The sequence below is a fragment of the Lycorma delicatula genome, chromosome 8 (assembly GCF_047948215.1).
Source record: "Lycorma delicatula isolate Av1 chromosome 8, ASM4794821v1, whole genome shotgun sequence".
NCBI lineage: Eukaryota > Metazoa > Arthropoda > Insecta > Hemiptera > Fulgoridae > Lycorma > Lycorma delicatula.
Genome location: NC_134462.1, coordinates 96,179,415 through 96,194,470, shown reverse-complemented (window position 1 = coordinate 96,194,470; position 15,056 = coordinate 96,179,415). Strand labels below are relative to the sequence as shown.

Below are 15,056 nucleotides of genomic sequence, written 5' to 3'. Positions count from 1 at the left end.
TCTCTTAAATTGTTTGCATTCTACTTTTCCATCAAGATATATTATTATTGTTATAAAAAATCCAGGGGTTGTTTGCATGACAAGAAAGCACAAAAAAAATAAATTGAACAAGCACTAAAAATTAAGATTTTATGATTGCACTAGTTTGGCGTTTCTGTACTCAATCTTCAGAGAGGGAACAGAGTTCAGGCAGTTCCACAGGCTCAGAAAGGTTCCCAACATTATGGAATCAGGGTGGCAGCTGACCGAATCTTTTGGTGGCACTCACCTAAGGAAAATGGAAAAAAGTTTAAAAAAGATGCATGACCGACCAACTGTCTGTAATTGGAATAGTTTATTACAGTCTTGTTCAAAACAAAAACAAAAAATTAATATAAATTATTTCAAAAAAATAAATAAAAACATGAATGTAATTTTTAATTATAAGATATTTATTAAAATTAACACACATCAATAATTAAGTAAAAAGTACATATAACAAGCAGCTCTGTCAAAATAACAAGGACTCTTAACATTTTTTTTTAACTTATAACTTCAAAACAAAAATTGTTAAGACCAAAATTACACATAAAAGTGATTTAACAAGATAAGATATAATAAACTATTAGTTTTTAAGCATGAATGTAATCAAAAATAAATAATTTCACAGCACAAATTCTGATCTTCACTATAGTAAAAAAATAAAAATTATAATTTATAAATAGCAATGTGTATTATTCTACCTTAATTATTAGATAATTAAATTTATCCTTTGACACAATTTTAAATAAATGAGAAAATAAAAATATTAGAAAGTATGATAAAATTTTCACATATAAAAGTTATCCATTCTCAAATACATCAATTTCTAAAAGTTCAATGATTTATCCTATATCTTAAGAATTTAGAAATAGCAGAAAATAGGGATTTTTATCAGACAGAATCAATGTTAAATTAACTGTTACATTAAATGTATTTTACAGTATCAATTAAACTGACCATCTGTACACCTTAAATATACATTAATAACATATTATTTAATCAAATAAGTATTGTATAAACACAAATTAATACTGTTGTCGCCTACGTGCAGCACGCTGTTTATCAAATCTCATTTCCATTTCTTCAAGTACTTTAGGAGTGTAACGTACAACCAGTTTTACTGAACCTTGAGCTTGTTTTAATAATTCAACTGCCTTCTCATGATTTTCACCTTCCACAGACTGAAACAAATTTAAAAAAAAATTTTTTAATTTCTTTATCATTAAAAGGTTATTCACTGAACAAAGTAAGATGGATAAAAAATGAATTTACAGTTATTTGTATAATCTGGCTGAAAACAAAAAGTAGGGAGGTGTTAGTGAGACTAGACCAAACCTTTATTTCAGTTGATGTGTTACTTGAATTATTTTTCTACTTTTTTCTGCAGAATGCTTTTATTAAAGTCTTTTAATTAAATGTGTTGTCTACACAGTACAGCAGGGCATTTTTTCATTGTTTACGTAGAAAAAGTATGTATCAAAGAGTTTTTACATATTTTTTAATCATAAAAGCAATACCTTTTGTAAATATATCTGTAGAAGCTCCAACTCTCTAAGTAAGTCTTATTTTAATGAATAAATTCTACTGGAAGTTATCAGGTTTTTAAAGTGTTATTAACAGTTTTTTTTGTTAATTTTCAATATATTACAATATCATATATATTTAATATATATATATATTTCATCAATTAAAAACTGTGTAATTTGTAGCTAAAATCACTAATAATGATGTACCAATCTTATAAAAATTAAATAGTATCCTACCAATCTGAATTAAATAGATAAAAATTTCAAATATAGGCATTTGTATGTTAAACGCTAATATAAAAATGATACATAAAGGGGGGTGAATAAAAATCAGCAATTACTTTAGTAGCTCTTTTTTCAGTAAATACTGAATGAAGTATTTGTGATTAAAAAATAAATAATTATTAATTCAGTTAGATCTGTCATTATTTAATGGAATTTCACTTATTTGCCACTACTAATAAGTAAATACCAAAATTTAGGTAATAAAATGAAACTTTTAAATACATTTATAAATAATTACTAGCTCACTGTTCAGTTAGTAATAACCATATAGAAAACATTTACTAATTACTAAAACTGTACTTATAAATAAATGCATCTTAATGGCATTTACTATATTTATCAGCATTTATAATGTAAAAACTATAGGGCATACAGAATATCATCAATAACAACTGGTAACAAGGAGCATTTTGAGAAAAAAATCTGTTGGACATTTGATAAATTTGCATTTATTTTAAACAAATGAAACTAGAAGATGTTTTAAGTGCACAACAAAAAATAGAAATTTTTCTTCTGAGAAAAATATTCTGGTGAATATCTGTATTCACCAGATACAGGATTTCAAAATGTTTGTTAAGAAATTCAGTGTACAAAGAAGTACTGCAACAATATTCAATTATATTCTTCAGTGGTCAGTTTTTAAGCCAAAAAAGTTTCCATGAAATGCTGCTGAAACTGCTCAAGCCAAAGGAAAGTGGAGTAACAGATTCAAAACTCCAACTGTAACTGGTACTCCTGATTGCACACACTTAAGATAAAAAATTACATAAACAGAAAAGGCTATGGTAATATTAATATTCAAGCATCATGTTATGCAGATGAGAAAATAACAAGCATTGAAGCTGCATGGCCTGGAAGCCAGATCTGGAGGTACAGCATAATTTATAATGAAATTTCAAATTTTACGGGAATGCCTGTCTTAGCAGATAGTCATAGTAATAGATAGTCATAGTAGCAGATAGTCTGTTCCTTGGCTGCTAACCCCATTTCCGCATCTGGCATAGATTAGAGAACAATATTCAATAAAATACAAACTGCAGAAAGCAAGTAACAATAAAGTGTTTGGCCAGATAAGAATAAGATTCCAATTTTACTCCACCTCTGTTGAGTAAAAATTGGCTAAAATTTTTGTTGCCCGTGCTGTGCTGCATAATATTGCAAAACATATTAATGATATTTGTAATGTAGATGAGAGAATATATTTAGATGAAGATGAGGTGGAAGATGGTCACGAATTTATGGTGGTGAGGGGAAAGATAGAGTTGTGGTGGAGAGGACAGATTAGTGAAATTGCGTCCTGGCTGTATTGTTACAAATTTTGTAGCTTAATATTTTTTTGTTAGGTTTTATATACAGTACTTTTTTCATTTATACTTTCCCGTTATTAATTTGTTTTGTTTTACTTTGTACAAAAGTAAAAGATATCTTGTATTTGTCGCATATTGTCAAAAAAATCAAGAATAAACAAAATAGAAATTAATGTAACTTAATAATGTAAAATAGATGAAAACTAAATAATTATAATTAAAATGAGGAAATGTTTTAAAAAATTAAAACAGAAAAAAAGCATTAATAAATAAGACCACTTTGTCATAACCTTTTAAGTAATAATTATACTTTATACTTGGCAGGGTACAAAAAATTAATTTAAACAAGTCCAGCCAAGGTCAGATTAGTTTCCATTTTGAAATATGTCAGATTAGTTTCCATTTTGAAATATTTTATCATTTTGCTTTTTTTTTGAGATAATTCTCATGTTGTTTTATTTTTTATTCTTCATATCTCTTTTGTGTCCTAATTAAATTTAACTGTTCAATAAGAGCCAGTTGATAAACTGATTCTTCTGTTTTTAGGATCTTGGTTCCCTTTTTTTTTAATAATATATTTTCTTTACCTCTATCAGTGGATGATGATGAACTCTCAAATTGGTCATTCTAAGTTATTATTTTTAATGGTGCTTATTAATGATGATGTTTGAACAGGATTATTTTCACTGGATTCTGCAAATTCAAGGCCTTTCTGAATATTACTTCTAAAAATGCTAAGCGCACCTGGTATCAGCTGGTCAGTAGGGATTTCAAATTTCCCTAAAATATTTACAAAGTCTTTCTCCTATTCTTTAAGTTTGATTTTTTATTTTGTGTAATATTTTTGTTGATCTTCCTTTCAATGATAGTTGACCTACAGCCATAGTTTGCCGAATGCTTTTTTCAGATTTCATCTTTATGTCATTCCATCCCTTTTCTTTGGCTCTAACAATATTAGTTGATAAAGGTTTGTTTATGAAAACTGTATTATCTTTCAATGCACGGAAAAATGCCTGTATTCTGTTTTCCTAAGATTTGATCAAATCGTGTTTTACTATCACTAAACTCATTTCATCAGATATTTTAACAAGATATAAGTGATTTCGTAGTAGTACATACGCACTAGTTATAAAGTGCAAGACATTACACAAAGTACAAATTAAATTTCTAACAATGAACAAACAACAACTTATGTATAGATGTAAAAAAATATTTAAAAATGTAAAAAACTTATAAAATTTTTTAGATAACTAAAAACTTTTATATATTGGTGCCCAGTATGGGATGAAGATCGTCTGGACGAGAAGACTGGACCTAGTCATACCCTCTCTTGATCACATGTTAGCTTACAGACCAACACACAAGGCACCCAGCAACATTGACTGCCTGGTTGTGGGCATCTGTGCAGCATTCTGGTTGTGGGCAACCTTCAGCGCAGCCTACTACATGAGGACCCAGAACTGTTTCTCTCTCGTCTACAAACTTAGCTACAAGGACAGAGTGCCTGTCGAACAATGGGTTGAGTATGCTGAAAAGCAGCTGAAAGTCACTGTCCTGGGTCAGGCAATACAAAGATTTACAATTTGATTGGCCCGAGTTCATTGACCAATGTCGGCATCATATAACCCCGCCTGCAGATTACTGCCAAGTTAAACTTTAGAGATGAATGCAAGGAGCTAATGAATCAGCAGAGTTTTTCCTGTTGCAGAAGAGGAAACTCATTCACAGACTACTCTCGGTAGTGAAGTTGCCTCACTACCAATTGCTGGAGCAGCTCAGACCCCAAATTTAAATTCACTGCTAGCAGCAACCATACATGATTTTGACAATCAGCTGCATCAGTCCATCTGCATTGAAGCAGACAAGTAGGAGATCCAAGCTGCAAGAGTAGATCTGTGAAGAGTAGTCACAAAATTTGTGATAGTTCTGGGCGAAGCTCATTAGATCAAGTAGGTGAGTTTCAACTGGACACTTCTGTGGCTACAACAGTTGACAAGGCAATTCAATGTAGAAGGAGATTGGTTCTGTGATGTCATTAATGCCCAGAGCACCATTTTCACAGGGACTACCCAATAAAGAAGTCGCAGCAGGGAAATGAATAAAGATCCTGGCTGTGCAGCCAACTGAGGCCTTCAATCCACTAGGCTTGGGCATCCCTAGAATCACAGTTAAAGTAGCAGGACAACTCACGAAGACAGCCATAGATTCTGCTGCCATCTTCAGCTTTGGAAGAGCTGAGCTGTTACTGTGCCATATCACGGGAGTGGTGCAACATGAAAATTCTCACAATGCTTCTGCTAGTCTTGGAACTTTGGGAAGAAATCATCTTAGGTCACAACTGGCTGAAGGAGTAACAAGGTGTGTTAGACTACAATATTCTGCAGCGGCAACACCTACAGGCTATCAGCGAACACAAGACTCCCGGGTCAAGAAAAGAGCTGCAGAAATTCCTCGGCATCTGTAACTGGCTGTGAGAATATATATTAAGGTTCTCAGAGCTTTCTGCACCGCTGACTGACCTACTGTGGGGGAAACACTGGGAATGGGCAGACACTGCACAGCAAGCCTTCAGAGCTATTCAGCAGGCCTTCAGACAATCGTTGAAGTTATCTTGACCGGATCCAGAACTTTTGTCTTGCAAACCGACACCAGCTAGTGAGGACTGGGGAATTATGCATTACCAGAGCCAAAAATGGGGAGCAAAGAGTCATCTCATATGCCAGCTAGCTTTTAAAGGCAGAGAAGAAACATCATTCCAGAGCTTGAATGACTTACCCTGGTGTGTGTAATCAAATAATATTGACCATACCTCAAAGACTGAACATTCATCCTGAGAACAGACAAGGCTTTGACATGGCAAAGGTAGGCCACCAGGCAGAAAACAAAATATGCTCACTGAGCCTTATAGGTTCAAAGTTTCAAGGTTACATTAGAACATTGTCCTGGCTGGAAGAATGAACTACTAGATCTGTTGTCAAGAGAACTGGTGGAAGAGGAAAATACTAAAATGATGCAGCATGAAGATAGATTATACCCAACTGAATGTGGTCAAGAAGAGAGTGGAGCAGTTAGACCCCAACTGCAAGAAGTCATCACCACTTCTCTGTTTCAACAGGTGCAAGAGGCACCAGAAGCTGATCCAGAGTCTCAATGATTACTTCCAAGATCCATATTCGGCCTCAGGCACTTACCTCAGAGTGGATGAAGACTGTGCGGCGATTTTTTGTTGACCACCAACTGGAAAAGAAGCAGAAAAAGATGGAAGAAAAAAGTTCCCTGGCCGGCTCAACATGGGACCTCCCAGCGGATGCAAACATCCCAGCCAGAGCAGCAGGCCCCTGGCTGGTCCACCAAGGGAGCCACTGTATGCAGATGCTACCTTCCGGTCCAGCTCATCAGGCTTCAATCAACCCAGCTGGTGGGCCCAGCAGCAGGAGTCGGCCCGGCGTGGGATCGCTCAGGTAGAACTGCCTCGACTGATCCCGACCTGTCACAGGGGGGGGGGGGCACCAATGCCATACTGCAGTGGGAATTCAAATGCCACTAGAGGGGAAGCTCAGTCTGATTCAAATGGACAACAAGCTGCAACTCCATAAATACAGCCGAGCTGACATCGCTGGAAACTAGCTTCCGGACCGGCAGCCCTTCTCAGAGCTACCTCATAAAATGAACAAACTGCCGTTTTCAAGGCCACTGCTCCAAAAAACCTCAAACAGCTCTTTTCAGGGCTATCGCAAGGTTTTAAATTGCCAAGTTCCGTCAAAACCATTCAGCAACAATATTAAAAAAATCAGTAATTACAAAAGAAAAATAATTACTTAGAAAATTATCAGTAATTACTTAAAAATTACAAATGCAATTAAAAGTAAACACTCAACACTTTCAACATACAGATATAAAATGAGAAACAAAAAGGTTCAGAAATGAGCAAGACAAGGATGTCACCTTGACAGTGTTCTTTAATAGAAACATAAAATTAATAAGAAAACATTTTGAATGGTATGGATTTACTCTGTTAGGAGAGAATTTTTATTTAAAAATAAATGCGACTAAAACAAAGATAATGAAATGAGATAAAAAAAAAAGAGATAAAATTAAGAATTACATAGGATCAAAATATACCAAAAGCAGCAGAAAATTGTTATTTAGTTAGTAAAATTACAAAGAAGAGATGAAGTGAGGGAAAAATACAAGAGACTGGCAAAACCATGAAGCGCTTTCTTGCAGAAAAGACATCTATTATTATCAAATATGCTTATATTGAGTTTAGAAATTTGGTGAAACATAGACAGTAGGAAAAGAAGAATGGAAAGGAAAGTAAACAAATGTTGAAAATTAGATAGATTGATCTTGTAAAGAAAGATGAACTTGAATGGTTGGCCTTATATAAATAAATCACAATTTAGTTAATTTGAAAATACAGAAGCATATATAGTCTAAGAACTAAGACAAAAAATGAAATATAAAAGACAAATAAAAGGATATAGGAATTATACTGAGAGAAAGATAAAATGAGAATGGCAAAGTTACAGAGAGAGCTTTCATGAAGAAAAGAGATCTATCTATTACTACGAAATGCACATCAACAGTTATAAATTTTATTAAATCTTTGCTAACTTATTTCATAATATCGTAATATATTTATTCCTTCAGAATATGCAAGTAAAAAATAAACATCATATCAATGGATAAACAAATATATAAATGAATAAAATACAACTCACAACACCATTGACAGAAAGAAGTTGATCACCCCTTTTTAGACCACCATGCTTGTCTGCAACACCACCTGGAATTATTCTAGAAATGTATATTGGAGAATTTTGCTCCTTTCCACCCATAACATTAAAACCAAGCCCTTCTTCAGTTTTTGGCAACTCAACAACTCTTGGGTGAGCATGGCCTTCACTAGCTGCAAATGCAGCAACTGTAGCTTTAGCAGTTGCTGATGCCCTTACATCCTGAGATCCCTGTAAAAAGTTATAAATAATAAAGCCATGTAAAAGAATATTGAAAAAAACAGACACACATAAATATATACCACAGGAAATTAATAATAATGTGTATTTTTGAGGAATTTAAAAATTTATAACTGGTTTTGAAAAGAATTGATTTTGTTTTTAAAACATTCACAACACATAATTAACCATATAACTAATGCAAACAAGTTGTAGAAAGTTACCAATTAATTACGTATTTTAAAGCAGAAAATGAAGTCAAGAGTAAATATCATGTTTCCAATAACATTTAATGCTATAATGATGAGAACAAATAGGTAATGGTAAAATTCAATTTAAAACAATGAAAATTTAAAATAAATGATTCAGAGAACAGAATAATAGTTATGACACACAGCTGCCAGGTGAAATATTAAAACTGAATGTCAATATGTAAATGTTTACGATTTACTTACACGATAACAACAGGCTAATATCCAATAACAAATGAGTGACAATGAATTTCATATTATTCACATGAAAATGAAGACATTTCACATTATTTCACAAGCGGAATGTCTTTTGCTTGTAGTTCAAGGAAAGAGAATAAGAAAATAAATAAATTGAAAAGTAGCTCTAGGCTTTACATTAAGGTAATATAGATAATGTAGAACTGAGAAGATTCATTATAAATGTGAAAAAACAAAAATACACCAAGTTAACTCAAAACTAATCGTAATATATTAGATAAAAATGTTACAAATAAGTGAAATGTAAGCAACAGATACAAGCATAGCAACAGCTAATAAAAAGAATAAAGCAAGAAGCAGTCTGAAAATGGAATTCATCCATGTGGAAGGACTGAACATGTCCTTACCTTATTAGTTCTTCTTAATGGAAGAACTGTAGGGGACAATTTGTGATTGGAACATATTCAAAGCGAAGAAAGAATATAATGGAAGTTTATTAATTCTGAAATGCTTTTAACAGTAAAATGCACAAATTATTATTATTAATGTACATTTCTATTCTATTTCAATGATTTGATGTTTATGGGGAATAACTCTCCATAATGTGGGGAGTATCCCCAAATTCCCTTCCACCCTAATATCACCCTCTTCAGACCTGTAAGAGGTGATTTAGTAAAAATAGTTCACTGTCTATTAATAATATAATAATGATTGTTTATAGAAATTTACGTAAAAACAAATTAGTTTGAATTAAAAATTAAAGGATAAGTTGAACATCTAAATTAAAAACAATGTTTCAATTATGGGAATGTTAAATTTTGATACCAATCATCTTCTTCAGACATATAATATGCGACTTATTAAATGTAATCACATTATCAGTAAAGGAGGAGCTGTAATTAGCTTCTAATTAATGGGATTCCACCTTATTATTTCATTATCTTCTTCAAAATCTTGGTTAGGTTAGTACTTTGTGTTTCTCTGATGATATATCCTGTTGTCATTTCATTCCAAGTTTTTTAACTTATGCAATTCATCAAGAAGATGAATTTTAAAATGTCATTAGTAGTTTTTAATTTTATCTTCTAAAATAACTACCACTTTTTAACATTCTCAGGTTGGCTCATGCACAAGGAATGTTGGTCACTAGCAACTACTGGCGTTGACAACACGTTGGCCACCATGTTTACATGATGAACTCTTATAAAAATTCAATTATATGAAAAACTAATTAAAAAGCAGTATGCAATTTGGATATTTAAATTATTAAACATCTTTCTTGAGGAATAAGAAATCATTTCACAAAAACCACACCGAAATCTGTCAACTCATTCATTAGTTATAAAAAAAACAAATGTAATTTCTGGTTTAAAAATATAAACATGCTCCAGCAATCAGCCATCATTGGTAAAAATGTGATTTAACATAAGAAAAATATGATCCCTATACAGCTACTATCTGGATATACATTATGAGTAGAAGTTACAGTTCTTGATAACTTCAAAATGGATAGTCAGATTAATTTTTAGTCCATCCAACTATAAATTTAATAGGTGCCCCTTAACTGGTGAATTCTGCAAAAGAATTCCTCCACATTTTAAGAGACTACCTATACATTGTCATATATTTAATGAAGTCTTGATAATTCTGCAATTACAAGTCCAAGAGAGATATGGCACTACCTAATCAATTCATGATAAGTTCAGAGTAACAAATTAAATATTTATATAATACTTGAGTGTTGTTTCTTTAGTAGATGGATGTGCATGGGATGGCTGCAATATAGGGATGAATAACCTTGTTAGCAAATTAGATGCTCTGGAACCAATTTTCCTATTTAATTCTAAGAACTTAAATTGGGCCAAGTGAGAATTTTTTGCTACAATTTGTTCCAATCTGTATTATTGAGATCAATAAAAACCATCAGAGATACAAGTAATGATGTTTGTTATACAGCTAGTCTCTGCATTGAGGAAAATTAAAGCATCACTTAAAGATGAATAACTCCTCCATTTACAGGAGATTGTCCTGGAGATTTACATGAACAGGAGATTTACATTGTCCTGGTCCCTAAACTTGGAAACTGGATGCAGGAGAATAAGAATTATAAACCTATATGTTTTATTAATTCAATAGGAAAACTGTAAAAACGGATGTTTGCTAGATGAATACGGGAGGAGGAGATAGAGCTCTCTGATGGTTTCTCAGACAATCAGTACAGCTTCATCCAGAGGCGCTCTACTGTTTATGTTATTAACTACATGATGTGATGGGCTATGAACAAGGAGGAAGAGACAAATTCCACTATTAATTTTCCTGGACATACGGAATGCATTTAATAGCGTTCTGTGGTGTTGGCTGTGCTGCGAGCAAAAGGTGTGAACCGATACTTGTTGACAGTCATCAACAGGTATCTGCACAAACAAACTCCACTGATGGATACAGAGGAAGGACCGAAAGACCTTCTCGTCCATACTTATGTTTGGTGGTGTCGCACAGGGTTAGGTCCTTGGGCCAATACTTTGGAATGTGGCTTACAACGGCCTTCTGCACATGGAGTTACTGGGGTGGGGGGGGGGCTCTGAGATAGTCACATACGCCAACGATTTGACCCTGGGGTATACTTTGAGAGATCCAGGAAATTTTCTACCCATGCCAGGGAGGTTGTTGCAGAAGTTGAGAGGACCATGATTGCTCTAAGAAAACTGATACCGACAAAGTCTGGACCCAGAGCTAGTGTAAGGAAGCATATTTTATCAGTAGCAACATCTATACTGTTGTATGCGGTCCCAGCCTGAAGGTCAGTTCAAGAAATTAAGAGAAGTGGTGGGCTTTTACAGTCATTCCAGTGTAGACTGGCAATTGCGTAAGCTATAGCATACTGAACAGTATCTAGGGCAGCGGTCAGAGTAAAAGCCGGTGTGCCACCGATCAGCCTCAGAATTAATTTGATTTGCAGAATTCATGATGGGGTTCCCAAGAAACAGTCAAACCAAATAATGCTGGAAGAATGGCAGGCATTCTGGGAAGCCTCAACTAAAGGAGCGTGGACCAGGCATCTGATTCCCTGACCTGAATCCTGGGTCTGGAAGGGGTGTGGGGGGTGTCATACTTACTCATGCAGTTCCTCTCAGGCCACAGGGGATTTGGGGCATACCTAAACAGGTTCAAAAGAAGATCCCTCATCTGACTGTATATGTTGTGGAGTGGAAGATACCTTGGAACATGTGTTTTTTGTTTGTGACAGATGGAATGCTTTTAGGATCTCACCTGAACTAGCCAGCTTGACACCATAAAATGTGATAGAATCTATGTTGAAAGAAACCAGACAATGGAAACTGGTATCAAATATTCTCAGTACAAAGGAAATAGGAGAGAGAACTGGAATACTGGCTGACTGAGCTGGGTATCTGTAGGATTTCTACAGTGCCGCCAGCGGAATGATAGTTTCTGGGAAAAGGCCTGTGAGAGAGGCAGAAGAGCATGACCAGAGGACGATGGGGTGAAGGACAGCTCCCTGCTGAGCTGTTCACTGGTCTGTGCTTGCATGGATCGGCGACAGTGATGATGCACGGGGACTCTGAGTCCCCTGAGTCTAAATTCTCCTGCTGGGGCTGTGGTAATGCTTCAATGCCGGTCTGGCCTCAGACAGGGAGAGTTGATGAGGGGGTTTAGGTTTAGTCGGTAGGGTGCAGAAACACATACATATTTTAATTAACACCTTGCGGAACCTGTAGCAAAGCCGACACTGCCCCTTATGGAGCATACATAACCCCTCCTCACAAAAAAAATAAATAATGCAATGAAGATGATCTGTTTTTTGTATTTAATATACTGATTTTGTCAAACTGAGTGAGTTAATAAACATCATATGGTTACAGTGTGTTAATAACTTTCACATGCTGAGTGTGAAATATCCCTGTACATATTGAGTGTAAAATATCCTTGTACATATTGAGTGTAAAATATCCTTGTACATATTGAGTGTAAAATATCCTTGTACATATTGAGTGTAAAATATACAATAAATGGTTTGCTACAGAATAAGAACTTGTCATAAAAAGTAATGTTTAATATCTTAACCCACTGATGGCAGACAGTGCACCTGAGGTGAGTCATTTTAAAAATACTTCTAGGGGTGACATAACTCTTACGTTGGGACCGATACTGAATGGAATTATATATAGTGTAAACAGGCTGCCACTTATTTTAACAAAAAGAAATATTTTTATCAGCTTCCATTAACTTAACTTTCATTCATTGAAGATCAGTGTGAACTGTTTACCTTGGCTTCAGTCAATTCCATTATATGCCAACAAATTTTTAAACATTTCTATACACTTATATTGATGTAAATATTATATTTATGGTAGGATAGAAACTTAAGTAATTATGTGCAATTAGAGAATTGCCTCTCTCTACTTGTGGTGTTTCTAAAAGTTTAGTACCACACACTTCTGTCAAACATGTACAACTGTGTTGGTTTATTTGTATTTCATGCACACAAAAATTAATTTTCATAATGTCATAGCTCCAACTATAAATGACTATTTTTTATCAATTATATGATTTTTGTAAAGAATTTGTTCAATTTAAATACATTGCAATTTTGAGTTCTTAGCTGATTAAGCACAATTCTAATTTTTCTGTTATTAGAACAATTTTTTAATAACTCCATATCTGTTTGTATTTACTTTGTGAGTTATAAAACTATTTTTAATCACTTGGATTTCCACCCTGCAGATTCTTGAGGATCGATACACTACCTTAATTTCCAGACTTCTGCTAATCACTTACTTCTTTGGGTTAATATTCTCCTGTTAAGACTTTTTATTATTTACCACCCACTTTAGAGCTTATTACTGAATAATGGAATCAAGCTTAGTCCTCTCATAAGATGCTTACTTTGAACAATGTTTCTTATAATTATGTAAAATTTTAAAATAGTGGGGATGTAGACGTATTTGTCATCTAGAGAGTTGGATCTCTTCCATATGAAATTTTTACACTATCTTTCTGTTGCAAGTTTTAGCCTTATGACTCTTACATAAAATATTTAGCTTTACAAAAATATTTACATACACAAAGGCAAAGTTTTTGGAAATATATTCTTATTGTTTACATTTAAAGTAAATAGAACCCAAAATTTCATTAACAAAAATTACATCAAAATGTAAAATAGTTTTATCAAGCAGTAACTAATTACAAAATTTAAATAAATGTATAATTTTACTATTTAAATATGGAATGTTGAATTTATAGCAATTTAATCCAAAACAATTTCACGTATAATGTAAATAGATTTATTTCATGTTTTAAACAGCTTAGGAATCATCAGATTATAACTACAATTTATAGACATAATTAAAATTAATGAAATTTTTATTTAATTAAAATAAAAAAGAAACAACTTGAAAAAGAAGGCCAAAACCTTTATACAATATAATGCATCTGTTGAACATTAAAAAAAAATTATTTGTGTTGTTTGGTATACTTGAATCAATTGTTAAAGAAAATATAACTTTTATGTTATTATTCTCAGTAAAACCTTTTTTTTACACCCATCCAACAGTAGTAATCCTTGTGTTGGCTTGGTAATCCCTTACTGGTTGTTACCAACCATGGGCTTGGTAATGGAAACCATCACTTTTAGTGCAAGGTTGTAAATTTTGTGCTGGAAGGGTTTTTGTAAATAACTTCCTAGCACAAATGAAATGGATTCATAACACCATAATTTTCTATTTTCCTGTGCAGCATAAACATGGATTATTTTCAGTAAAACATTTATTTGCACCATAGTAATCTCTGTTTCTAGTTTCCCACCAGTAAGATATTTTATGTTGTATGTACAAAGAGTAATTACTCATTATTTCATATACTTGAAAGCATATTTACACACGTCCCTTTTTGGGGCTTAAGAATATTTCTTAAAACTTTATTTTGCAATTTGAACGTATGATTCATATGGCGTAGTACTGCTTTCCCATGACTTCATTATAATAGTCAGATAAGAATGAGCAAGACCATAATGTATTTAATTAATGGGATGTTTGAGAATCATTTAAATATGCAATGGTACATTTATTTTTATCACATATTTAATCTAAATGATACATCTACAAATGATACATTTAATCGTAACAATGCCTCATCCAAAAATTATTCCCAAGAATTAAACATTAACCTCATTTAAGGACTTCTTATCATGTAAGATACTGTTATTAACACACGCGCGCGCACACACATACATATATATATATATATATTATTATATGTGTATATATATATTCTTTCAGCCTCTGCAAAGCACAGAATTAGAGAAACACCTTTAATTTTTTTACATCAAAACATGGGCCTAAGCCAATCCTAAGTGATATCTTTTATAAATTATTAAACTGTTTACAATTTACACAATAACTCTATTAGCTTTTTACATTTTGTAAAAATGTTTTGTTTAAAATAAAATAAATTTAAAAAAACATTTAAAATAAATTTATAAAAAATATTTGT

General features: G+C 33.0%; 1 protein-coding gene across 1 annotated transcript in view; it reads right to left on the bottom strand.

Moving 5' to 3' along the window:
- Positions 1 to 314: 314 nt before the first annotated feature.
- LOC142328649 (uncharacterized) overlaps positions 315 to 15,056 on the bottom strand; it is a 51,823-nt gene continuing 37,081 nt past the window's right edge. The window contains exons 5-6 of the mRNA XM_075372533.1: positions 7,864 to 8,109; positions 315 to 1,202 (exon numbers count right to left, since the gene is read on the bottom strand). Coding sequence (XP_075228648.1) covers positions 1,047 to 1,202; positions 7,864 to 8,109 — 402 coding nt within the window. The 3' untranslated portion in view covers positions 315 to 1,046. The remainder of the gene's footprint in view (positions 1,203 to 7,863; positions 8,110 to 15,056) is intronic.